The following is a 24,896-nucleotide window of genomic DNA, read 5'->3' on the forward strand; positions in this document are numbered from 1 at the left end:
TGAAAGGTAATAAAAATAAATTACTTCTGAAATTTAAGGGCAATTTATTAGGATACGTTTAAAACCAACAGGAACTGGTTATTGATCAAAACTGGTTTAGTAACTTTTGTGAACAATCCTAAAATTCAGTATCATCTGTAGCATTTTAGAGTACCAGTACTCATGCATAGATTTGGCAAGAACACTCTCCTTGATTGAGGCGGGTTGATTTTCTACATCCTTTTTTTAAAGGGCTATGTGAAATGGTGGCCTAATAAAAGAGTAAATAAAAGAGGACTGGAAATGAACTTGGGAACAGATCACAGCTGTTGGGCTGTTTGTAATTCCTGTCTAGGAGCATCTCAACTAGCTCCTCTGAGTCAAAATAAAGGAAGAAAAGCACTCTCAGAAATGCTCCCTACAAGAAGTACAGGGAACACATCAGGTTCGGCTTTATCCGGTTTACACAGCTTTTACAAAACCTCTGCAAACTCTGCATCCTCAGACAAACCCATTCCATCCTCGAGGACATTCAGCATACAGTCTCATTCTCGCACTAAGAATCTGTCTATCCACAAGCAAGTTCACAGAGGTTTCTCAAACCAGGCTCAGGCCTGGGCTGGGCATCTCTAACAGTCAGCATCGGGTAAGGTACCTTGTTGCTTTGTAGGACTTCCTTCTAAATCAGATGCACCTGAGAGAGAGAGACCACTCTCAAAAAGAGATGGTCTCATGAAAAATGATACCCCAGGCCAGTTACAGTTTCAAAAATCAAAATCAATACTGTAAGCTCAGTCTGAATCGAACAGGCAGATCAGCAAGCAGGACAGTGATGCACGCAATAGGAAAGAGGCGCCACTTCATCAGAGAAATCTGTGGCTATCTGCTCATACAGAGCAACTCCTGAAATGCCAAAGCCGTGGAACTTAGCAACGAGGTTGCATCTGTCAAACAAAACCCAATGTAAAACAAAACCCTACTGTGGTAGTCTAAGTCATAGATGTTCATGAATGCCCCAGGACAACGCTGCTTTCAAATCACTCAGAAGTAATGCATACAGATTATAATAAAATCACTCCCAGGTGGGTGTAAAATCAGACTAATTTCTACTGTCTGGTTTCTGCAGTCTGGAGTCAGCTTTGTTTTACCTATATTAAATACCAAGCAGTATATCATCACTCCAAAGCACCTACGTTTGTTTCTTTTTAAAGCATACAAATCCATATTATTTTTAATTTTCTGTTCTAAAGAAAGTTGCTACTAGTTCTAACTAGCAGGCATATATTAGAAATGCTAAACTGAGTTTAATAAAAAACCTGGCATACCCACTAGCATGTGGGAAAAGTCTAATTAAATGGAACAAAGTCAGAAGAGTAAGAACAATTTTGTTTGTATGCATTTTAAAATAGTTTGTTAAGGTACATACCGCTCCAAAAGCTACAGACAGCATCGTTTGCATTCGAGCATCTTCTATGGAGCTCAGCAGCCCTTTTTTACTGAGAAGAGCCCTTCCAGCCAGTGTCCAGAACCTCACATGTTTTACTCCCACAGAAACAAACTGGGTATCTGAATCTGGTCTGAATTCTGCTACAAATATACGCTGGTTATGACCAGCTCGGCTGGCAATTTTGGCACCTGGCAGAAAGAAAATGGACATTTTGAATTCACTGAGAAAAACAGACATTTATGGTTAAAAAAATAAATGAAAATTATGGAGAATGATGAGTGATCCAAGACCACACAGATCAAGAAGAAACACAAACTACTCCTAAATTAAAACTAAACTAAGATGAAGTTTAAAAAACCAGATCATTTAATAAGACCCAGTAGCAAAGTGTGGTACCTAATGAAGGTGCCATCTACTTATAATTTCCCACTTCCTCAGAAGTGTGAAAGAGTTAGGATCTCAGATCCAAGTAAATTTCCATTTCCTCTTAAATTCCTATGACTCCTCTCAAAATCCCAAACTCCGGACAAATTACAAGAGGCTGATGAATGACTTCTCTGCCAATTTTCTCCAGTTAGAAAACTTCATTTTTTTCTGCAGAAAATGCAGAATCTGACTTTGCTACATATGGTCTTAGATTCACAGGTAACGCTTTTCCAGTCGCTTCAGAGGTGTTAAAATCAGACATATTGACCCATATGAAGATTCCTTGATCTGGACCTGTGGCTGCGGTGTTGAATCTGTACCAACTCTTAGGAAGGAGCACAGGCATGTTCTGCCTGACACAGCCGTGAATTGCTGCCTGGGCTCTTCCCACACACCCTTCATCCTGCCCAAGACTGTACACATTTGACATCACATCCAGCTCCACAGGATCTAGCAGACAAGCTGTGAAGGATCAACTTTTTATTAATCTTATAGCTGATCTTAAACTTCTGACATATACTAGTTGATCAATGAAAAACTCCAAAGGGAGAGGAAATAAACCCTTAAGGCTAGAGAATCAGTTTTATAACTTGGACATGGCTTTGCCAGAAAGAAAGGAGGTGAGGAAAGGAGCAGACTGAGTTACTTTAGCCTAAATCCTGAACTCAGATCAAATCCAATCTGAAAACATGTAGTACAGCTTAGGACACCAATTACATAGCTGCATAGAGGAGCTGTACTCATCACATTCCTGCAATTTGCAATTTTGGGGGGATAATTTTAGAAGTGTAACCACCTAGTCAGTAATCAGACTTTAAAGAAGAATAAGAACAGAGAAGAACAGAATATTTCTTATAGGAGCAAAAAAGTTTTTATAAAAAGTTTTACCAAGAAGCAAAGAAATTACTGAAGTAAGGATGAAGACTAAAATTTTCTTTAATTATTCTAATTGGAAATCAGTGAACAATCTTGATCTTCACACAACAGTTCTTTCCAAAGGAGATATATTTAGTAGTTACTAGAATGGGTAAGCACATTTATTTTCTCTCCTCTTGTATAGTGCATAGTGCACAGCATTTATCGTAATCATTTTTGATCTGCTGATATTTTTATGTTACAATTGCTCTTGACTCAGGCCAACATAACTCTAACAATATAAACACGTTCTATAAAAACAATCGCTTTCCTACCTTCTTGCCACTTCCAAATGGTAATGGTGTGTTCGGGGTCCAGCCCGACGGAGAGCAGCAGTTTGCCAGTGGCACTGAAACTAACTGAGCAAACACCCTTGGAGTGGTAGCACCGCAGCACCGACAGCGTCTGTTTGTTCATTGCATCCCACACATGAATAGAAGGAGCTGTAGCTACACAAATACAAAAATATGTAATTAGTATATGCTTTGAAAATGTCTAATGGTTTGCTTATTGAAGCAGCTAATATTTTTTAGTAAGACAAAAAAGTGTTCTGGTCAGACGGCAAAAAAAAAAAAAAAGAAAAAGAAAGGAGATTTTGGCCTCCCTTTGGAAACCAATTTACAGCAAACAGGATCATTAAGCAGGACTAAGAAGTTAGTGTCATTACACTACTGGAGATGAAAACTTTGCTTAACCTGTTAGCGGACTTCTGAAGCACAGCAGAAGCTCTGAAAGCAAGTTGTGTTTTCCTGTTTTTCTCCTAGTAAAACTCAGCTCAGCATGCTAACTCAAAAACCTTCATAGATATTGAATAGATCACGAAGAGAGTAATTTCTACATGGGCTTTTGGACAACTGACAGCAACAAAGAAATTAGTTTACAGTGCAAGACCAAAATCTCCTTTTTTACAAAATGGCCATCTGTCTGAAATGCATGCTCTCTTAGAACGTCTGCTGAATAATCAGCTTGCTTACTGATGCAGAAGAACTAAGGTATTTAATTTAATTTGCATTGTCTAGACTGCAAGCTCTTTCAGTAAGAACCATCTTTCCATGCTACTAATACACGATTATTTCTGTTATGATGACGGCTACTTTTTTTTTTTTTTCCCAAGTGCAATGCCTTCTCAAAAGATATGGCATCCATGTACACTTTGCAATCTCTGAATAGCACCTAGGCCATTTCCAGGACAGTAAGATTCTCTCTCAAATTTCTTTACTTCTGATCTCTAGTAAATCTGACTGCAAACTCTGGCAATTACTGGTTATTGTCATAGACCCAGATTCACATAAACTAAAATCTATTTCAGCTCCATGCTTTGTGTTACTAATCAGCTAAATCTAGTCCCTCAAAGGCACACATGACTGGAAACAGTAGGCACAGGAACCCAGGTAAAATCTTAGACACATTAAACTAAGTTTTTGTGCACAATTTCAGAGCTGTTTCAAAACAGTCTTTAGAACAATCTTCCTAATTTCTTCTGTTTCCCATTGGAATTTCCTCTTACGGCACCACTAGACCTGCCATTAAAACAGAAAGGAAAGGAAAGAGGTTGGCAACAACTGGCATGTCTCAAGATTCTGAGTAAACACCTTGCCGTCTTTATGGAAAGTTGGGGAAAGAGAAAGCTTTATTATGGCTCTTAACAGGTTTTTCCTGTGCAACTCCTCTATAACCTTGGCCAAAATTTTTATTTTGGGTGGCAAACAGAAACTGTCACCTAAATTCCATGAATAAGAACTGACAAAATCTTTCAGATTTGCAGGATGGAGAATGTGGACTCTCGAGTCCTCCTACTTGATGGTTTCCCTCTAAAAGTCCTCCTGTGAAGTATTCCAGCTGCTCAACATCCGCTCTCACAAGAGGGTTTTTTTAAGATGCCATCTCCTTCTGGGAGAAGTTAGATAAAGCTACCTAGGGCTAGCCAGACAAAAAATAGCTTCCGTAACGTGAAGGAAGTCTAAACCATGTCATTATCAAACTTAATTTGCCCTTCCAGCCTGTTACCGTTACATTACTGTTTCAAGAACCCCTACATCACTGTAGGCAACAGAAAACTGGAACTAGAAACGCAAAAGTTGTCAGTAAGAAAGGTGCCAAATAGCCACTGATAAATTTTATCTGAAACTCTGCAACTTTCTAATGAAGGCAGGCAGCAGCTTGGATTCCAGACTCTTGGTTCCATAAAGAAGAAGAAAAAAAAAATAAAGTGTTGGTTTCAGGCAGTGGCAACAGAATTTAGTAATATACACAAGCTCAAACTGAAGTTGCAGTAGGAAGAAGGCAACTGAGAGAGGGAAAGTCTCCAGGCATTATATGCAGGACTAGAGATGTTCTTTGATATAAACAACCATATCATCATTCCTTCTTTTATACAGTTTAAAATTGTGGGAAAATGCACCTATATTCTTCCTCCCATCCTTAGAGCAAGCACAATTTGGCATATTTAAAAGAAGTCGACACACATTAAAAATGCCATAGTACATTTGTTCTTCACAGAACAAGCTTTAGATCCTCATGAAGATTATTCTCTTTTCTAGGTACAAATGAACACACATTTATGCATCTCTGAAGATGTGTCACAGGACAATTATGGCTACTCAACAATGAACTCACTCACACATGATGGTGATGAATTTTTAAGATTACAGTTGAAAAAAACAACATATTAATAAGAAATAGCTCAGTCAAGACTGTCAAACTGTCAAAGACCCAGAATGATACAGAAAAAAATTAAACTGATGTCATACCAAGCATTTTGAATCAGTGGTAATAACTGCATGACAAGCATACATAAACGTGAAAGGTGATTGTTTTTTTCACTCAGTCACCTAGGCCTCCTCAATGGAATTTACTTTAGAAATGCATATTAAAAATTATATTCAATTGAGTGTCTAAAATAAATGTTAATTGTCAGCCCCAACATGTCTATAAAACCTGCAAGTGCACATAGGAATCTCCAGTAGCAGTATGGATTAGAACTCACTAATCACTGGACAGCAGGGAGGGAATATGTTCCAACAAAAGTAGTTTTTAAGTGTGTTCTAACATTTTAATTGTTTCTATATTTACAGTTTGCTGAGTTGCTGTGGTTTATATTCAGTGCTGACGGTAATATCACTGGTACAAGGTTTTAATAAACTAAAAATGAATTTACATCATTTATTGTTCTATAAAGCTGTAGACAGCTACTAGAGAAGCTAACTACATCTGAAGATGTTAAAATTTTATTTCCCTTACCTGACATATCTGCTGAGTCTCCTGTAATGGAAAAGCAGCAGAAAAATAATTAGACCAGAAGTAAGATAAGTGCTAAAGAAAATATACGGCACATTTAGTGTAATTCCTTAACATACACCTTGATGTCATCTCTCTGCATTGCAGCAGCACCAATACTGCTTTTAGTGTTAAAGATGAACAATTACTGATAAAAGGTGGTCACACCAGAAATAAAAATTCGCAGAACGAATTTATTTTGATTTCCATTTCGAGTTACAACACAAAAGTCTAGTTTTTGTGTATGTTAGGTCTCTCTCTGCCAAACTAAATAAAACTCACATTTTACCTGCTACTGGTATTTTAACAAACAAAGTGAAAAAAAGAATGCTCATTGTTGTTCTGCTAAGAAGGAGAATGCTTGAGTCTGATCTTGACAAATGGCAAATAAAACCAATGTTCTTCTATAGGAGCATTGAGAAACCAGGATTATAAAGTTTCAGGTACTGGGAAGTATTACTGAGACTCTGCACAACAGTTTCACAGTTTAAAAATACTTGAAATAATGTTTCTGTAAATCTCTTGAAGATTTAAATCACAAGCCATGTTTGTGCCAGTCATATCAGTAGGAAAAGTAGCAGCAGGTAAATATGTTCTTTATGGAGAATGTACTCCTTAACATCTGTTCAGAATCTAAAAATAAGTGTAGTTTGAAGATACTTTGCTTACGGCTCATTTTTCAGATTTAATTCTCTCCTTAAAACTATGTTTTGCAGTTTAAGTGTCATCTGCTCCTGATCTGTATGCCTTAATCCACATTACAAAACACTTACAATTGTTCTACTGCTAGATGATGTAGAAATGATGATGAAATAAAAAAGCATTAAGGGCCGTGTGTTTCTTCTCAGGTAAGATGAACACTGAAGAAAATCCACGCAAAGAACAATTTTTCACATTATGCCTACATTCCTCCTATATGTTCTATCATACGGAAAGGCAAACAGGCCTTAACAGTGTATTAAGAAATACACTGAAAAAGCAAATTCCTAAAGACAATGAAAGGTCTGTAATTCCTGCAAATGTTCTTTGCGATCACGCTATAGGCAAAAACCTGCTGATAATTTTTTCAATTTAAATAATTTCCATTAATGATTTCTTTAAATTGTTGTGAGGCAAGAAATTCACCAAGAAATAAAGCTATTCTAGCTAAACAGTTACTACTATCAATGAGTCAATGTTTATGAGACATGTATCTGAATATCCAAAAGACACAGGGCAACAGATAATAAACTCTGAAAAACTGACCATATTTAGATGAAACTTCCAAACCAAACCTACAGTGGGAAAAAAAAAGCCTATTCTGGCTAAAATAAGCTAAGTTTTTTGGTATTCTATGCACTAAGGAAAAAATGAGGATTTGAATCTGCTGAAAAATAACTGAAGGTATGAAAAGTGCAATTGGGTTATAGGACTACAAAAATTACACTGTTCTGCAAAATTTAGAAACAGCAGTATTAGTTCAGCTATGCAGATATACAGTGGAGTTTTAAAATTTTATTGTCTTTTTTTAAAAACCTCATTAATTCATAGATCAATTTTAATATTACTATGAAACCTATATATTTCCCCCCTAAAACTAAATTTATCTGTAGGAAAACACCTTTAGTGTTTTAGTTCTGCCTAGAATATGACAACTATTTATTATCAAAGCACCAAGTGGATACTACGAATCTGTCTAATGAGATAAAACCTACATAAATTGACATCTATTTTAAGAATTCTGAGGTCAGTCCATATAGAAGCGAAGGACAGCTCAATTAAGCTTCTTTGGAAGGCCTAACACAAGCTAACAGTTAAATAAAACCAGACTAATTTCATGGGGCTTAAGATTTCTACAAAAATACTTTTGTAACACTCCAAACAAAAGATAAGCTTAAACGCCTTTCATGCCTTACTGTTGTTGGTTTTTTTTTTTCATCTTTATTAAATTACACTCAAAGAAACAAATAAAGAGGACAGGTAACTGAGTAACACTCATACAAACGGAGATAGCATAATCAAAAAGTTTTGTGATTTATCGTGAACTCACAAGGCCCTAATTGCATGCTCTTATGTTAATTTCTTTTTACAAAAATACAAACATACCTACTTGGCCAGTTGCCACTATGTTGGTAAACTTGGGGTGCTGATTTACAGTGAGGCACAAAATATCATCATTGTGTTCCTGGTAAAAAGACTGAGAGCCTAAAAAAACCAAAAGTCCAACTTCAATTAAAACATTGATACACATACAGACATGGTTAATGTTTGAAAATTTTATAATATTTGTTAGAAAACAGCATTATGGTGATGTTGGAGTTCGGAGCTCAAAACCAGAAAACAGAAAGTCCTCATTTTTTACCTTGATTTTAACATACAGCACTGATTAACTCCAAACTACTCTGTCAAGTTTCCTACGTCGAGTTGCGTAAACATCATAGAAACAAATGGCATTGTGTTGCTCCTTAAAAGGTCTAAGTAATCTAAACTAAATTGGTCAATGGGAGTGAATGTATGTGATATAGTGGACTGAAAAGCAAACCAAATAAAAAAAAAAACAACCAACACTTAGTCTTAGAAAAAACATTAAACAACGATAATGACCCCACTGTTCAGATGTTTTAACAGTTTCTGTTCATTTTAACAGGCAAATTTCAGAAAGCTAATAGAAGAGCAAGCGAATAATTACTTCCTTCAAAATTCAGTGTCCAGAAACATTTCGATATATTTAGTTTGCTTATGCAGCTATTACAAATAATCTCTACAGACTGAATTTTTGGCTAATAATTTTCCCACATACTTTTGTAAGATTTAAATCATACCAGGTACTTCATAAAATGTAACTCCATGTGTGTAAAGAAACATTTCTCCTCAAGTGGGTTTTCTCCTACCTGTTGCCACATTATACAAGATCCCAATAGACGCAGTATGATATATTACATCAGCACCGTCATTCAAATAGTGCACATTGTTTCTGCAGTCCTTGCCTCGGTATCCAAATACCAGCTCCAAAATTAAGTCCTAAAAAAGACATTTACATCTATTAGATACCCAAAGCCTTAAAGCAATTATGAACTTCACAGTCTTTTCCAGGATTTTTTTTTTTTTTCAAATATCTCCTTATGCAGTAAAGGAAAAGAGTTTAATGATGTCCCAAAGCAACAGAAGCTGAGATCCTGCCTTCCCTGCCAGCTGCCATTGCTGCTCAGTCTTGCCATACAAAGTCATGTCACCCTGTCACCTCTGTTTGGTGGATGCTGGAGGATATTTACACACACGTATCTATACATGGAAAACAACAGACACATGCATCTAAACAAATAAATCACAGTGAGCCAAGAAGAACACAGCTCTTTCTTGTTGAAGAAGATACTAAGAAGCAAAGGATGACAAGCATTGGTTCATAATTTTATTCCAGCCGGCAATTAAGAAAGCTGAATCGCAACCTAAAACTTCTAGCACACTGATGGCAAAGGGCTGTTTATTATGCCACACCAAACATTTTGTTTCATATCATAGAAGATACTTCAGCTGATATGAAGTATATGCATTTTTCAAGGTTAGATGAAATTTCCACTTCAGATTAGTCAAAAGTGAGTATATTTATTTGCTTTGGCCAGCAAAAACGAAACAGGTGGTCACTAAACATATCATTAATAAATTCTACAAAAATATTTTTTAAATTGTTCACAATAATGAATTTTAAACAAAGTCTTAAAATTTATTTTTTTTAATTTGCAGTAAAAGATGCTTAGTTATTTAGTGATAATACATGCGTTAACAATCCAGTTATCTAAAAGGGACATATTGCTTTCTATACACCACATTTTAAAGGTTTCATTGTTACGAAGAATTAAGTTGTGCTCCATTTCATCTGCAGGAAAAAGTAATATCAGGCTTTTTTGTATTTACAAAAAAAAAAAATCTCCCATTTTCTTGCTATTTACTCACTATTCAATATTTCCATCTTTGATGCATTTACAATGAAACAATCATTTAGTGTGTCCAAAAACATGTCAATTTCTGGCAAACAAAATGAATCCTAAAAGGAAAGGAAGAAACTACTGGGTTTTTTTCTTACCTCTATAGGTCTCTTTTTTTTCCCAACGTTATTCGTCTGAAGTTTCTCAGGCTGTGGCAATGCCCTACTAACTGATGGTCTGAAATAAAGAACTGTGAATAAGAGAAGGCTGTCCGTCACCCATTCCATACTAACACAGTACCTTCCAACCTGCTACTGCATATGGAAAACTTATAGTCCCATCCTGTTTAACTGATATTTGTTTTCATCTTTAAAACAAATACCTCTGTCAAAGGAAAAAAAAAAATCCAACACACCTTTGTTTAACATGCTAGGTTTTCTGACAATTCTTCAACAATCCATGAGGTTCATGCAAAAGCTTGTTCTACAATGAATGACCACTAACACAATATTCTTAGCTTTTTCATGCTTTATTGTTAAGGTAACTCCACCTTCCCTGCAGCAATTTGTATTGGATAAACTTTAAAGGCTTACCTGATTAATCTAAACACTTGAGATAATCATTCCTGTTCCCAAATGCCTTCAGGAGGCCCTAACTTTTCTTACTTTTGTAATAGTTTGTAAGGAATGCCTGATACATCCACACATTCACTCTTACATCAACAGAAGCAAGTTATCGATCAACACCTTGTTGGAAGTAAACCCATCACCATACAAATGCATGAAAATCAGCCATAACTTATGTTCCACTGATCTGAATAGTCCAGATTTAATGAAGAAATCTCAACTAGATAAGTTTGATAAATATCTGTAACATATCTTTCAGATTATGTTCAACTGTTCATATACAAAGAAGCACACAAACAAATACATATTATTTATCAAAATTGTGCAATTATTTCTAGTAACCTGCAGGAGCATTAGTTATTGATTCTATATATACAGCATATGTGGCCATGAAAAGAAACCCGTAAGTTTGACCCTCAAGAGGAACAATTCGTTTAAAAATAAATTCCATGCGTAGATTCAATGAAGCCTAGATGATTTAATGCAGCAGGCAGTGTAACAAACTAATATCACACATAGAGCAACATGTCAGTTCTCTTTCATGTTCCCTTTCTAGTACAAAGTACTTTAATTCCATCTCTTGAATGATGACTTTGATGGAAAATAATCACCGTCTCTTTTCTAAGAACAATAGACTACGATTTGTCTGCACAGTGTATATTTTGAACTACATTTGAAAAGGTTTTTTTCAGTTATTCTAATAAAATACCTTTTTCTGAGCTTTATTCCTCTGTTTCCCTGCCTATTTTTAGTACAATTTATAGATTCATGTCATATCACCAGTCAAAAGATTTGTATGTATTATTATGCAAACTATAAACTGTGTTCTGAGATACCTCTGTTGCCTTCCCTATGCTTAAAAGCCTCTAAAGTATCTACGGAACAAAAAATTATAAAGAAAAACAGATGATGAAAAACTTCTACCTGGTAAGAAGTCTGCCGAATGCCTGGATCACCCAAATAGGATCAAGTTTATTAAAGCTGAATACTGTGTTAGACAGGGCCAGAGGAAGGTACTTGAAATATTTAATTCAGCATCAGAAATCTAGATTTTATGAAATGTAAAATCTTTACAACAGAAAATCCAAATCCAGATCTAAGAAGAAATATTGCTACTTTACATCAGATAGTTAACACAATTAGTCTTTTCACAGGGAGGCAATATGAGCTGTATTAAACAAATTCTTACCAGATCAAAGTATGAAATAATAATTTAAAGTTCAAAAGAAAATTCAAGGCATGAAGGAAAATAACTAAGGCTCATATTTAATAGTAATTCATAAATAACTGCGAATTAAAGCAGAGAGCACCAACTGAAGTATGGAGAAAGATGTTTACATTTCACAAAGAACTGTAGTGTGGTGTTTGGTTTTTTTTGCATGTAAGTAGTGTTTAAAACTGAACAAATCCTAGTGCTTCCAGTCTCTGAAGGTAAATGGAAAAATAATAACCACTTATCTGCCTGTGTAATCAAGTCTTTGAAGAATGAACAGGGTTAACAAGTTAAATGAATTGAACACATCCGTGATAATACATACCCTGTTGTTTTATGGTGAAGAATTACAGTTATTGAAATATATTTAATACGTGATTTGTGTAATATGTTAATGATATTAAGAGTTGCTAACCAATTTTTTTTCCTACATACAGTTTATTACTCTGAATTATAATTGTAGTACCTTAATTCCTTTGACACCTCCATAATTGCTGCTCATCTATAAGGTAACTAGGAGCACACTTACGAACGCAAGATCCTTAAAAAACACTTAAACAAAAGTGGTTCCCTAAAAACCACTTATATAATGTTGACTTTAAATCCTTTTTTAAATTAAGCAAACATAACATGTACTTTTCTCTTTTTAAACATGGAAATCAGGAATAATGCTGAAATCATGAAAATTACAAGAGTGTATAACTGCTGATTCTGTTGGTCCCAACCATTAGTTTCCTCAAAAATCAGAAAGTGGGAAAAAAATGAAGAACCTAGAAAAAATAATATCAACATTCACTAGTTTTCCACTGTTGTGTTACCTCTTCTCTCATCCCATGCAGCAGCTGTAAAATCAAACAGCAATGGAGTATTGCAGAAATGTGAGACTGGCATGCTGGTTGTTTTGCATGCTGCTTCTACTGGCATGTTGTAGAACTCAAAAAGGCTTCTGGAGGAAAAGAAATCCAGCTGTCAATGACATCTTGACAGCTACAAAGAAAATCACAATGCCACCTTACTCAATTGTGAAGCATCAACACCCAAGATATGATCGCCAGCCTTGACACACACCAGCAGAGAAAAATCCAAACCTCCTTGAAAAAAGGAGAGTAGAGAAAGATACACAGTCCCAGAGAGACTTCCTAGCTGAGAGGCATAATTTCTGATGCTTTTCAGCTAGCAAGGAAATCTTGAAATGTAGCTTCCTTTACATTACATTGCAGCGAGCACATGGAACAAGAATGTCAGGTTCCAGATCTAGTAACCTGGCATAAATTTCTCTTACTTTGAACAGCAGACGAAGAAGCATATGAGTAACTAAGGCTACTCTTAAAAAAAAAAAAAAAAAGCTTATGAAAAATAGCACAAAAGCAAATGAAAATTTCGGATCAAAGACAGGAGACTACTATTGATTACCATCAAAAACACCCCACCTGATCTGAAGCATGTAGTCCAAACTGTAGGGAACCAAGTCCAATTCTAAAGACAATTCCTAACAATCTATCCATAAAAATATTTTCATGCCCATCTTGATTTAGAGCTTCTAAGAAGAAAAAAGGCATTCTCAGAAGCGTTATTTTGTATGTTTATCAGTTGTCAGAGAGTAGTGCTGTTTGACTGCTGTTGCAAAAGATTTATAATAAACAGAGACAGAGGAAGGACTGCGTAAGTCAAGGGAGATTCAAGGAAATAAAAAGGATACATCTAAAACAGAAGAGGAAATCCCTGTAATTACATGCTACCGAATATGTTATATTTTTAATTCCTCAATTGTCATGGACAATCTAGCAACAGTCTCATTACTGTTGTTCTAGAAATGGAAAGAACACAGCATAAAGAGCCCTTCTTCCACTTGTCACCGTCACATGTGACACAGAGCACTCAAGCTTGTTTCTCTCCCTTTCTCCTCCACCTCTTACTTCATTTATGTACTGGAATGATAGAGGAAAAAGTGAGTTAGAAAAAAAAAAAAAAGTAGAAAAATTAAATAGAGCAGAAAAGTCTATCAAAAGTTGCACAAAGGCAGTAAAAACTGAAAGGACATGGTTCTAGCACAGGTTTATGTTGCTGGAGCTGAAATGATTGGAAGTGAAGATTCCTCTGCTGCTTGGACCTAGAATGTGGCATTTTTATAACATTTGCTGCCTGCTGATCCCTTGTGATAGAATGGGAGAAGAGGTACAACAATCTCACATTATGCAACCACTTGAAAAGACCATTATACCTAAAGGTTGTACAGATAAACAAACACAAATACAGGTTCATATTCATCCTTAGCCAATCATCACAGTACATTTACATTTGTACATTGCCATAAGAAAGAACAAAGTGAATGTACACTGGTCAATAAAACCTGACTTGACAATTTATACTCAGCTGTTATTATCTCACAGGTCACCTAAATAATTTATACCAGTAGCCACCTATGAAAGACTAACTCTATATTGATTCAGAGCAGTGGAACTGAAATACAAATTACAAGCATGTATGTACTTTTTCTTAATTAAGTTTCAAGATGACAACTTGTGCATTTAAAAGCAGGAATGTTGAAGTACATCAGAATACATTCTCCAAGTGTGGTGTTTTTTTTTTTTTTTTAAGCTGGAAAAGCTGAATATATTTTCCGTTTGCTATTTAAAGTGCAGGAAAGTGACTAATGGCACATACAACACCCCGTGGTCACATACCTGCATGCATAAAAACCACTGTGTGCAAAAGATGGGAAGAATAGCATGAATAACATTTTGGGATGAACACACACATGGATGGGGTCAGTTTGAACATGTGGAAGGAGAGTTCCAGCCATCTATCATCGGGGAAATAAATACCTTACTACTGGCACTTTATTTCCAACATGCAAATAGAAGTCAAACATTTTGAAGCAGTTTGTGTTTATGCTTTTAGACATAGTTTCAATACTATTGATACTGCTACCCATGTTGTCTTGTATGATGCTGTTCTATTTCACTCCCTATTTTTGTTATTGATACTGAGTTCTGAAAGTTATTAACAGAACAAGGGATGGTCTTCTGTGGTTAATACAAACTGCCATCAATTCTTTGAGTTCCATGGTAACTTATGACAATGTAAATTACAATATTTATTTCTGTTTTAAAAACCCAAGTGTTCTTTCGGGCATGATTTCACAAAGCGAATTATAGCTGTTGGTACAAAAGTCCCTTCCTGTGAGGGTCCCTACAGCTGCAACCCAAACTTTGGGCGACTTACAGAGAACACAGCAGACGATTTTGTACCAGCTTTCAGCATGAAGTGACTTTCAATGCCCTCCCTATAAGGCGCTGGCAAGCATGAAGTAGAGAATTCAACTAAAAAGTAAGCAGGAGTTCTCTCCATTCACTCTTTGTAAGATTTTCAAAGTCACTTGTGAAACCGTAGAGGTCTGATTTCCCTTACAAGATAAAGAAACCTGGTAGTTTTTAAATACTGCTTCTTGAGAATGATTAGTCATAATTATTTGTGTGTGTCCTATGAGTAGTAAGTGCCATTTTGTACACACCAATGTTGATATAGGCAATCTAATACTTAAATAATTTAGTAACATGTACACCTTGACATCTCAGGCAAGACTGTCCCATCAAATGTAAAACAATCCACATTTGAGGTGGATAGCTGTCCAGCAGGGACTGAAGAGAGCGCTCATCTCTGTACTTTAACACATATTATTGAAAAATATTATTGGTAAAACATAGGGAAGTTTAATGGTCCATGTAGCTAATTTTATATTGGTAGGTAAATAAACATCTAGCTTATTGTATGGAACGGAACTACAATGAATACATATCAATTTAAAATTTGTAATACAGCAATAGTCTGAAGAGTAATAGGTGCACGGTATAGCACCCAACATGACAGATGGCTTCTTAAGAAAAATGGGAGATGACAGTAAAATATGGACTAGATAGCAAAATAAAAGCATTACCTGGAACCTCTTTTCAGCAGCAGGTGGGAAAGAGAAAAGGATTACTTATACAAGTTTTGCTGAAAGCTAGGTGTCAGTAAATTTTTAGTAGATAGAATTATTATTGACTTTTTGATTTGTTTACTTCCTTTTACAACAAAGGGATTACTCACAACTTCACAGATTATATAAATCTATTGTCTATGTACAGAAAACTCCTATTCATTTAATGGGAACAATGAACCTGTATTGGCATGAGAATCTAATTCTTAGGAATGACTCCTACTGTAAAGAGAGAAAGAAAGCAGAATCAGACCAAAAACCTCTGAAGTATGTAAAATGTTTGAAGAGTTGGCAAACACAACACCTGAACTACTCAAAGAAATGTTGTGCAGGTTTAAGTGCCTGAAATGAGCTGATGAGTAGAACAGTCAACTCACTATTAAGGACAGATGTTGACTCATAAAACTACATTCAGTTATACTAAAATAAATTATCTCGGCCAGTCAAAATGTGCAGGGTACTGAGCACTGCTGATATATACTGTTTTTTCATTATTATTTAATTCAATTTATGTTGACTGATGATATTTGGGCATCTGTTTCACAAATGTGTTGCACTGGATGGGTTTTCTCAGTCAGATGTGATGCATACTCCTATACTTTGACTAGCAAAAAATCATTATTATCCATTGGAAAATATGGGCGTGTGCATTACTTCCTAATACTTGTACTATGCATTGGACACTGGGGCTAATTAACAGGTACACTGTCTTTTTTAAAATTTGCTTTTCTTTTAAGAACTCACAAGCAATTCCACTGCAGCATAGACACAAGTTATCAGTCTTATAGGTGAAGTAAAAATAATTTTTCTCTCATCTGTTAGGGAAAACTTTCCAGAAAATTAAGAAAATAGTGTTGCTAACTTAAAAATTCATTTTTTTTCCTCTATTGAAAAGAATCTGTTTTACGGAATCTCTTCTAATTAATTCCAACTTTATTCTGCTATGCATGACTGATGCACTGTTTCTTCATACAGGAAACAACTACGCCTTTTCTTCCAATAAAATTCAAATGCATCTTGAAAAGGTTTTACAGTCAATAACATGTAATTCTTCATGTACCACAGAATTCAAATATCTTCAGATATTTTTCAGAATAGGCACTATGCAGGAGACACGAGAGTTTCTCCAGGAATGGAGCACAGATTTCCCTTATAATTTTCCGGAATACACTGAACCAAATGTTCATATAATCAGAGGAAAATTTTTAGCTTTTATTTGGCAGTTTCAATTCTTTAATCTCCAATTCTACTTTTCGATCTCATTACCTAAGTATGGAACAAGATTTTCCACATGGGTGACATGTGACATATCTAATTTTTAGCCAGTAAATATTTACAGACATGGAGATATGATAGGATGCATAATTGGTACAAGGCAGATCGCATTCAAGGCTTTTGTGTCGTCTTCATCACTGAAGTATACAAGACTTATTTGGAACTGGGGCTGTTTAACCTGGAGAAAAGGAGGCTGAGGGGAGACCTTATCACTGTCTACAACTACCTGAAAGGAGGTTGTAGCATGGAGGGTGTTGGTCTCTTCTCCCAAGTCACAAGCAATGGGACAAGAGGAAACGGCCTCAAGTTGCACCAGGGGAGGTTTAGATTGGATATTAGGGAAACTTTCTGCACGGAACAGTTTGTCAAGCACTGGAACAGGCTGCCCAGGGAAGTGGTGGAGTCATCATCCCCAGGGACATGGTTTAGAGGTGAACTTGGCAGTGTTAGGTTAATGGTTGGACTCAATGACCTTAGAAGTCTTTTCCAACCTAAATGATTCTATGATTCTATATTCAACCTATCTCGCAATATGCCTGTGTTTCAGTTATCCTTTCCCTGGGGGCCTTTGATAAATGCATACGGTTCATATAACTTCTTACCTTCTGTTGATGAAGTCAGTCTACACAGATCATAACCCAAATACAAATCTTCCAACCTGCATCCCTGAGCCATGCAATTGTTCCTCTAGACATTTGTTTCCTGACCACATCTGATTATTTCAGTTGCAAAATGAACAGTTTTTTTCCTTGTATTCAAAACTACAGATTATTTGGTAAACCTCGATACTTTGGTAATTGGCTTTTTGATTTCCCCAAAGACATGAGTCAGGTCAGCTATGGGAGGAAAAAATAATTACCTTAAACTGGTAAAAGGAGACCATTCCTTTCCATAATGTTGTTCTAGTCAATCACTAGGGCTCAGAGATAGTAATACATCTAAATAAAGACAATTAAATTCTTGCTTGTGAAGAATGAAATCTCCAGAAATTTTGGGTTTTCAATCTCAAGGTTAATGTCCTGCACTGACGTACATTCCCATGTGCAGAAACTGATTCACAGAAAGGTTAGCTTCAAAGAGCCCTGCTTTCTTTCTAAAACTGTTTAAAAAATAGTTAACTTAAAATTTAAACTTTCCTGTAACCAGATTTATTCTGCAAACAGTATGAACAGAGAGAAGAAGCTGCGAACAGAAAGTCTCTTGCTGTAATTTTTCAGTTTGATTCCTGGCTTCTCCCCTCTTCCAAATCACACAAGTTGACAGAGTGAAAGGAGAGGACAAAGCTGATCTTCTACTAAAACAACTTCGGAATTTCTGCTATTTACACGTTCACATCACAAGTCATGACACTGGCAAGGAGAAAAATCTAATTGCATTCCATCCATCTATGCAAAACATATGTAGGATATTTGTATAAAATCTCTAAATTTCAGTGTCAATGACAAGGTGATTACTGCGAGGTGCAGAAAAAGGAAAGCTCATTTCAGCAGCTTCCTGCCTCCCTGACCCCCTTGGAAGTACAATTTACATTTATTTACTGTCTGTATCAAGTAGAACAAATTCTTCACTTCTGGATCACTAAAGCACTAGTTTGTAAATAGTCTGTTAGTTCCCTTCCCATTATGAATAAACAAGATTTTAAAACAGGTTATGTACTTTTGCATATGTCCTTACACACACACAAAGAAATCCTCAAGACAAAATATATATATGCATATATACACACACACACATATATGTATATATATATTTGAAGCAATTTTTCCATGATGCCTGGTTTTGAATTGCATCTGGGAGTGCATGCTGAGCATCTAAAGAATTTTCAAAAGATATACAACACTGGGAACTTCTCATACAAGAGACCTCAGCATGTAGACTGAGTAATGGTATAGATAAAGAGGATAGTGATGAGTACGAGAGACGGACTCTTTCAGAGTTCTTAGTTGCTTGCAAATCTTTAGTATGGTAAATTTATGGTGAAAAATTAAACCAGAATTCCTAGTTGTTTAGTTATGAGATCTCTTGGTACAGTTGTTCTTATCTAAAGTACATTGATCACAGCATCCTCCTTTTGACAGTGACAAATAGTGAGCTCTTCAGGGAGTGTAAGAACAGAATAAGAATGGAGTGATACTCTCCAGATTCTTCTCCCAACCTCTAGTGATTTGCAGTTCAGGGAGTAGCTGAGCCAGAACTGTTTTCAAAATCCATGATGGATTTTTCTTCTGAGCAATTTATCTAGCACAAAAACATACTAGGAAAGAACTTTCAGTAAAGGATAAAACAGTTTTCCAATTTATCATGTGCTGCTGAATATACATAAAGCTATTATGCACTCACATTAGACACAGAGTAGACATCTTTTCACATAAAAATATTATCTTTTAATATTACTATTCAGAAATTATAAATACTTCAAATTATAGACTAAGTGCTGCCTCACAGACAATGTCATTTTGTGTTTTCAATACAAATGAAAGTAAGTATTCCAATGTCAAAGATACATTATGGTAATTTTACTACTAGAGAATGGTGTATCATTAGTAGAGGCAGCCTTAAACTACACTGCAAGGACACCTTAAAACAACTGAATCTGAACAAAATCTTGAGTTCTAGTATCCCTAAGTTTTTCAAAAAACATGCCTGAAATTCAAGGCTTCAACATATTTTTGTTCAGCATATCGACTTTTACAGCACTAGCATGTCTTATTTTCAAAAAATTCCTGTCTCACTAACTTCTAAAAGAAAGCTAGAAGTAACATTCAGACTTGTTAACTCTAACCAACTGCCTGCTGATTCTTTCATTACATGATATAGTAAGTTGAAGTAATGCTGATTTAAGACTTAAAAATAAAGTCTCTAAAGCCATCTCTCTTAATTTTAAAACTTCTAATAAAGCAAAAATTCTTGTATGGGAAACTACAAGAGCAAATAAAAATAATTGTTTTCAATACACAATCAAAAGCAAGCTGAAACAGCTTCGAAGCTAATGCAGTCTTGTAGGTCTTCCATCTCCATTTTTCCTTGCTGTCCTAAAACAAAGATTGAACAACTACCACTGCAATGCTACCATTTTTCTTCATTTGCAACATCAATGGGCCATATTAGAATGAGCTTACTGCCAGCTGTATCATTCTATAGCTTGCGCCTTCTGGTCAGGTATGCTCTCTAGTACTAGAGCACACTAATTCAGTTGCTTTTTCTTTGTAGGAACCATGCAATAAAACTGCAAATGGTTATGCCTGGAAGTTGGGGCTTGGTGTGCAACAAACTATTTCTTCCATCCATTTCTAAATCCTTCTTTACAACATGTATTGTTCTCTTCTTCAACTGACTCAAGCAGTAGATAAAACAGACCTAAATATTTCAGGTTTAAAAAATGTTTACCTTATTATTTTCTTTTGTATACTGAATTACTGAGATTGTTGCAGAAATAATAATTTTTAAAAAAGGTCACAGAAAAAGTAGGGAAAATGATGTTTATCCTGAAGGAAAAAAATAAAGGCAGTGCTATCTACAAATATGAATTGATGCAACTCACATCTCAAGTTAACGTGTTAGACATGAAAATGATTAAGGCACAGAAATGTCCACTGCTCCTAGTAAGACTGTGCTACTGTGAACGGGAGAACCTTTTTTTTTTTTTTAAAGTTCTGCTGTTGCAAGGAGAAAAAGTAATTTATGAGCAAAACCAGAAAACTGAGAGGAGGACACTGCCTCTGTCAGAGAGTAAAAACAGTCCTTTGTTCACATTCGTGTTCTGGGAATTGCATTTATATTCTGAATTAAGGGTCACTGGAAGAAAATTATTTTGCTACATCAAAAGCAGAATTTCATGTTCCATACTTCACAAAGAAGTTACCTAACCACCAGACTGCAGTGTTTTGCACCCTCTTTTGCTTATTCTCCCTTTCTGATGCTAGGGATCCTTTCATTCCTTTCTGCTTTAGTAAAAAAGAGGGGCGCTGTTTTGACCCACCTGTGTATTTGATGTGTATTTGAATTTTTGATATATTAAGTGGCTAAAAACTATTATTTCCTACAACATCTTAATACTTAAAACATAAAAGGTGAGATCAACTTAACCTGTCTGATAATATTAGAATCAAAATAATTCTAGTGAATCAGTTTTTGGTACGTAGTTGAGTCATTTCTGACTCCATATCCAGGCCACAGTCTCAGACTACAACTCCTGGCCTCATAGAGACAGAAGTACAAAACAGATGAGATTTCAGGTATACTTCTTCCTTTAGTGTTCTATTGCTTTTCTCATTTAATACTCTGGATACCAAAAAATCATATTCCTTCTATATAGAGGGAACTTCGCTAGTCAGCTAGGGTTTATGAATTCTACTTCAGCTGCCAGGTACAACAATCTTAGCTAGTAACTGCTTTAGATGTGGTCTTTAAGGCCTGGTTATGTGGTAGCTTTTATTAATATCTCCATCTTCTCCCACAGAGAATTAAAAAGGGCTTACTCTTTGTCCCTTATCCCTTTTGTACCCATTAACAAACTACTATTTAATAGTAAAGAGTAAAGGCTTCACTCCTATTTTGAAATACAACTACTTTCCCAAGCAGCTTAAGTCAATAAATTGCATTTGATCTGGACGTGGTGTAAATGAACTTACCTCACTACCCCCTGCCTTCATAGGAAGCAAAAGGAAAGGGAAATAAAATTAAAATACAAATTAGTATCTATTAAAGTAGAACTACTAAAACATTTACCAAACTTATACAATATTAACTTGGGCAGAACAGAAGTTAAAATGCATACCATAACCATTTTCTGTTCTTACTCTTCATAAAAGGTTTTCTTGGAAGTTTTAAGGCCCCAAACCTTTAAACAATGCAGGCAATGAAATATTTTCCTGAACTTTTATGTATTTTGAATCAGAATCTAGTTACCTTACTTTAATATTTTATTTGAAACTGAAAAACACATCACTGTGATTCAGAAAAAAAATACTGAAAGAAATAAAAGAGGTTTAGAATTGAATTTTAAAAAAAATCGTTAATCACAGCTTTCATTAACAAGAGTAAATATAAATCCAAACTGTTGATAACATGCATATAATTTATCTTTGATTTCCACATCAAATACATTTAATTATTAAGTAGAAAGACCATTTCTCATTTAAATGCAAGATAGGGAGCCATAGCTTTATCTGCAGGCATCCATTCTCTCCTTCAGCACCACAGTCTAAAACCAAAAGACAACACCAAAACTACCACAAAGGTCAGGCTGCATTTCTGAACAAGGGCATCACAGATTTGCCAGCTTGGCTGCAGAAAGAAGCATGTGCATTGTAACAGAATTACTCACATCTCTGCAGGAAGTTTCCAATCTGCTATTTTTCTATATCCTTACTCCTGACTATACTGTGTTGTGTTTTCCTGTCTTTCTGCTCTTTAATACCAGCGTTCCTCAACTGCCACGTATTGTGTTAGGAATCCCTCTTCCCTTTTCTCTCACCTATACTGTCCACATGGATTTTGCTGACAACAAACAACAACTTCCAGGATCCCGTGCTCAGTTGCAGATTCTGCAACAGATTCTGTTCTAGTGGTTATAAATTCCTTTTCTTATTTCACATCTACTTTACTAGCTGGTCTTATTCTACTTTATTCCCCATCCTCTTCTCTTTGAAAGCGTATGACAGTGAACCAAGCAATACAACTAACACTGCAAAGCAATCAACCTCATTTTCTAAGACTCATTAACAGAAAGTGCAACACCACTGTGGACAGATTCTTTCAAAGAAAGGTATGTTATCTGGAGGCAGAAACAATGCAAGGAGCATTTACAGATGAATCAGTCAGGTTAGCTTGTTAGCAGAAGCAAATAATTGAGAGCTGTCTTCCAACAAAACAATTGTACACGTTCATGTCTAAAATGACACCACTAGACATGACTCAGTATTTAAGTTTATAAAAGAATATATTATCAAACAACAGCAAGGAACTCAATTACCTCAAGAAATTCCCCAAACATACTCATATACATATGTCATTCATAGTTTTTGTGTTCTCTGAAAAAGAGGTAAAGCCTAGTCCTTAGGTAAGAATTAAGTTTGTTTGCTTGTTTGTTTTTCCCAAATAAATATTTCCACTCTTTTTACACATACATTTTAAAGATGTATAAATATTCCAATATAATTATGTCTTACTATTAATCATCTTTTCAGATTGCTTTCTTGGCTAGAACTGTAATTTAGCAATTACCTTTCATCTAAAGTTGGCTCCTTTTGTTGCAGATGAGGCTTAATTCCAAACATTGGTCTAATGTTTGTTGATAAGGCTTTGATGGTGTAATTAATTTCATTTTCCCTTGTCACATCACTGTCATAACCTAACAAAATGAGTAAACAGTACAAAAAAAAAAAAAGCAGAAAAAAAATTAAATCATAATTTGTGCAGCTTTCAACACTGTACTGGAGTACAAGAGTAATTACACCATATATTATTAGTAACATCAATAGAAAACAGAAAGAAGCAACTGGGAAAAATGAACATTGTTAATAAAAGACATTTTAAGAAAAAAATTCTCTGCAGGAACTTTGTGGAAAAAATTATTAACAAAGATTCAAGGGACATTCAAAGCTATCCCATTTCTGCCTGGTTGGCCTTAACTCAGGGTCACTAACAAAGGGCCTGCTGTTAAGTTCTGGAAGATTCAGCACCAGGTTGTTCTCAATTTCAGGATCCATCCATTAGGATGGAATCTATAGGTATGCACGGGCTTCCTACACAATGCTTAGGAACAGTCAGGCACATCAAGGTGATGTTTACTATAGTCAACATGCCAAAAAAGGCTAAATAGTGGCAGGGTTGTTACCTACCTTCAATCTTTTTTCAAAGACCAAGACTGCTCATGCCAACTTAAATAGTTCTTAACTCTAGATGAAATTAATAGGATTGATGAAGAGAAACTTCTGTGGAAAAATATGTCAATGTCTTTTCTTCTAAAGCTTAACAGATCTCTCCTTCTTTCAGAGAATTTTTGAACACATAGCTTAAGAGGGTTCTGTGTAAAGCACCAGAGCCTAAGGAAGGTTATTGGGCAAAGATGTGCTAACATGTCTGAAGACTGCTGGTTTGGTTCCAAAAGCTAAAGTTGACCAAGTCCTCCTGCAGGCAACTAAATTACTTGGCAGATGCAATCTTCAATACTTTTCAGCAGTAAGTGCATAAAAACACTTCTCCAATGAATATTTAATATGCCTCTAAAATCTAAAGCATCTCTTTGGTCGTTTAGCAGATTTTAGTGAAAACTGAAGTTAATTTATTACAAAGAACTATTTAAATAGCAGTGACAGTTTAAAAATGAATTGACACGGAGGAAAAATTGCACTTGAGAGCAGAAACAGCAAGTTTGGGGGCCTTCGGATTTATAACATGAAAATATTAAGTATGGTAAAACCAACAGAAATTAATTCTATGAAATGTAATTAACACTTTATAACTACTGATACTATGATCTTGCTTTGATGTTATGGAAACAGATGCTGTAACATCAAGATAACTATGATCTCACACTATACAGATTTCAGTATAATTCCATTAGAATTAGTGCCCACGTGTAAACTGTGATGAATGTATTTTTCTATATAGATTTTTGGAAGTTACCTATAATTGCCACTTAATTTTTTTCACTTAAAAGATGTCAAGAGTGTTTTTATACACTCTGACTCAAGACAGCAAGTCAAACACTTCATTATAATTTCCTTTACAACAGTTTACCGGTCCATTCTGCAAAAAGAAATTTTACTAAAACAATCATATCTAAAACCTGAATATTTCTAAATTAGCAGCTTTCCGTTAATAAAGTCTTCTTGAGACAGCACAATACAGCTAG

At 35.4% G+C, this 24,896-nt stretch overlaps 1 protein-coding gene across 9 annotated transcripts in view; it reads right to left on the reverse strand.

The window, feature by feature from the left end:
* EML5 (EMAP like 5) overlaps positions 1-24,896 on the reverse strand; it is a 118,447-nt gene that overhangs the window by 17,942 nt on the left and 75,609 nt on the right. For 2 of the 9 annotated variants that reach the window (XM_071809536.1, XM_071809535.1), the window contains exons 27-34: positions 23,264-23,390; positions 21,670-21,684; positions 10,104-10,182; positions 8,914-9,043; positions 8,129-8,227; positions 6,008-6,028; positions 3,043-3,216; positions 1,406-1,614 (exon numbers count right to left, since the gene is read on the reverse strand). In XM_071809536.1, the coding sequence (XP_071665637.1) occupies positions 1,406-1,614; positions 3,043-3,216; positions 6,008-6,028; positions 8,129-8,227; positions 8,914-9,043; positions 10,104-10,182; positions 21,670-21,684; positions 23,264-23,390 (854 nt within the window). Of the gene's footprint in view, positions 1-1,405; positions 1,615-3,042; positions 3,217-6,007; positions 6,029-8,128; positions 8,228-8,913; positions 9,044-10,103; positions 10,196-21,669; positions 21,685-23,263; positions 23,391-24,896 lie in introns of those variants that run through there. The other 7 variants (XM_071809537.1, XM_071809538.1, XM_071809540.1 and 4 more) reach the window with 7 other exon arrangements.

This window comes from Patagioenas fasciata, chromosome 5 (genome assembly GCF_037038585.1).
Source record: "Patagioenas fasciata isolate bPatFas1 chromosome 5, bPatFas1.hap1, whole genome shotgun sequence".
Classification (NCBI taxonomy): domain Eukaryota; kingdom Metazoa; phylum Chordata; class Aves; order Columbiformes; family Columbidae; genus Patagioenas; species Patagioenas fasciata.